At 58.2% G+C, this 1,764-nt stretch overlaps 1 protein-coding gene across 1 annotated transcript in view; it reads right to left on the bottom strand.

Annotated features, from left to right (window-relative positions):
- Positions 1 to 1,372: 1,372 nt before the first annotated feature.
- The window catches only part of LOC104532471 (7-methylguanosine phosphate-specific 5'-nucleotidase), a 5,073-nt gene continuing 4,681 nt past the window's right edge, over positions 1,373 to 1,764 (bottom strand). Inside the window, exon 7 of the mRNA XM_029087380.1 lies at positions 1,373 to 1,383. Coding sequence (XP_028943213.1) covers positions 1,373 to 1,383 — 11 coding nt within the window. The remainder of the gene's footprint in view (positions 1,384 to 1,764) is intronic.

Genomic DNA, 1,764 nt, shown 5'->3' with positions numbered 1-1,764 from the left:
TTTGATTTTTACCCCCCCCTATTATTTAACTGAGGGTTTTTTGAGGAGTTCCTCCTGGGCAGGAAAACTCACCAACCCCCAGCTAATAAACCCAGGCAAGAAGGTGGGAAACACCCACATTCTTGGGAGTCTCCACACACCACGGGGATGGCAGCACCCACGTTTCCACACGTCCCCTCGTGCTCCCCGGCTCTGCAGCCGATTCCTCTGCCATGGAGCAGGACCAAGGATGCCATGGCCAGACCCTGGACCTCTCCCCTGCCCCCCTCTGCTGCCAAACCTGCTTTGACCCCCCAGCTCTCAGCATCCCAGGGACAGGACAGGACAGTGGGTCCCCTCCCCGAGCCTGTTTGTTCTCAGGCAGTGACTGCAGGTCCCACGCCAGCCTCCTCGCCCGCCCGCGCTGCCTCCTGGGCTGGGCAGGCAGGAGGGGGCTGCCCCTCCACTTCCACCATGGAATTTTGTAGTTTAGGGTTGGGGTTTGGGTTTTTTATATACACACACAAAATTCTTTAGAGAGGAGAAATAAAGAGAAGCCTTTCATGCTGCTGGCCCAACCTCTGCTCCCCGCTGCCATCCTCCCTGGAAGGGGGTTCAGGCTCTCGGGGTGAAACCTCAATACCCCACAGGCATCCAGAAAGCCTGGACCCCCCCAACAGTGGGAATGGGACCTGGCAAACCTCTTTCCAGCCAGGAGAAGGAAAACAGCAACAAACAGCAAACCTCTCCCAGCCAGGCCCTCAGCGAGCAGCATCATCCCCATCCTCATCCTCATCCTCCCCACCCCACAGCAACAGCCCTCAGTGACTGAGAAAAACCAGCCCCAGTTTACATTGATGCCTCAGCACAGACAATGAACTGGGCACACTCAGGTTTGCCAGTTGTGACCAGCACAGCCCCATCACCTCCCAGCAGCCCCAAAAGCTTTTGCACAGCGTGTCTTACAGACAGAAGTAAAAGAAACACAAGAACAGAACCGTGCAAAGGGTCCCAGCAAACCCCTGGAACAATGACTTCTACCTTGCACCAAATAAATCCTCTCTCCTGGTTTCCAAGGCGTTTGCCTTTGTGTGAGGTTACTCTGCCAGGGAACATTCCTGCGAGTCGGGGCAGCAGCAGAGGAGCCTCACCCGAGCTGGGAGCGCGGAGCCCGGGGGGATTTCAGGCTCCAGCACCTGCTGGGATGGGCTGGAGAGAGAAACCAAAACGCGGCTCCTGGGATCCTCCGGCAAAGACGGGTTGTGCCTCAGCTGTGGTGATGGCTGGTGGGACGGGATGAGCTGAGCTGGGGAGCGGAGATGCAGGTGGCAGCACCAGCCCTGGGGAGGAGAGCGGCTCCTTGGAGCTGGTACAAACCACCCGTGGCCCAGCTTTACCCAACACCTTTATTTCCACAAGGAGAAAGTTTTAAGACAGAAACGTGGTTAACTAAAAATATTCCTTAAAAACCAAAATGCTGCAAAGGCACCACTCCACACACCCCACCTGCTGCTGCTGCTCCCCCTGCCCACCCAACCCCTCACCCACCCAAACCCCCTTCTCGCTTTGTGCAGCAGCGTCAGATGAGCTCTGCGGGGACTGGAGCAGCTGGAACGGAGCAGGAGGGACAGTGGGGCTGGGGCACGGGGCCAGGGAGCTGCAGGGTTTGTGCAGGGACATGGGGCTGGGCGATGCCAAGTCTGGCAGAACCTGGCAGAACCCAGCAGAACCTGGCAGAACCTGGCAGAACCCGGCAGAACCCGCAGCCCATGGGCGAGCGGCACC

This window comes from Antrostomus carolinensis, unplaced genomic scaffold (assembly GCF_000700745.2).
Source record: "Antrostomus carolinensis isolate BGI_N321 unplaced genomic scaffold, ASM70074v2 scaffold29180, whole genome shotgun sequence".
Taxonomy (NCBI): domain Eukaryota; kingdom Metazoa; phylum Chordata; class Aves; order Caprimulgiformes; family Caprimulgidae; genus Antrostomus; species Antrostomus carolinensis.
The sequence above is the reverse complement of the archived record's forward strand: the minus strand, read 5'-3'. Positions and strand labels throughout refer to the sequence as shown.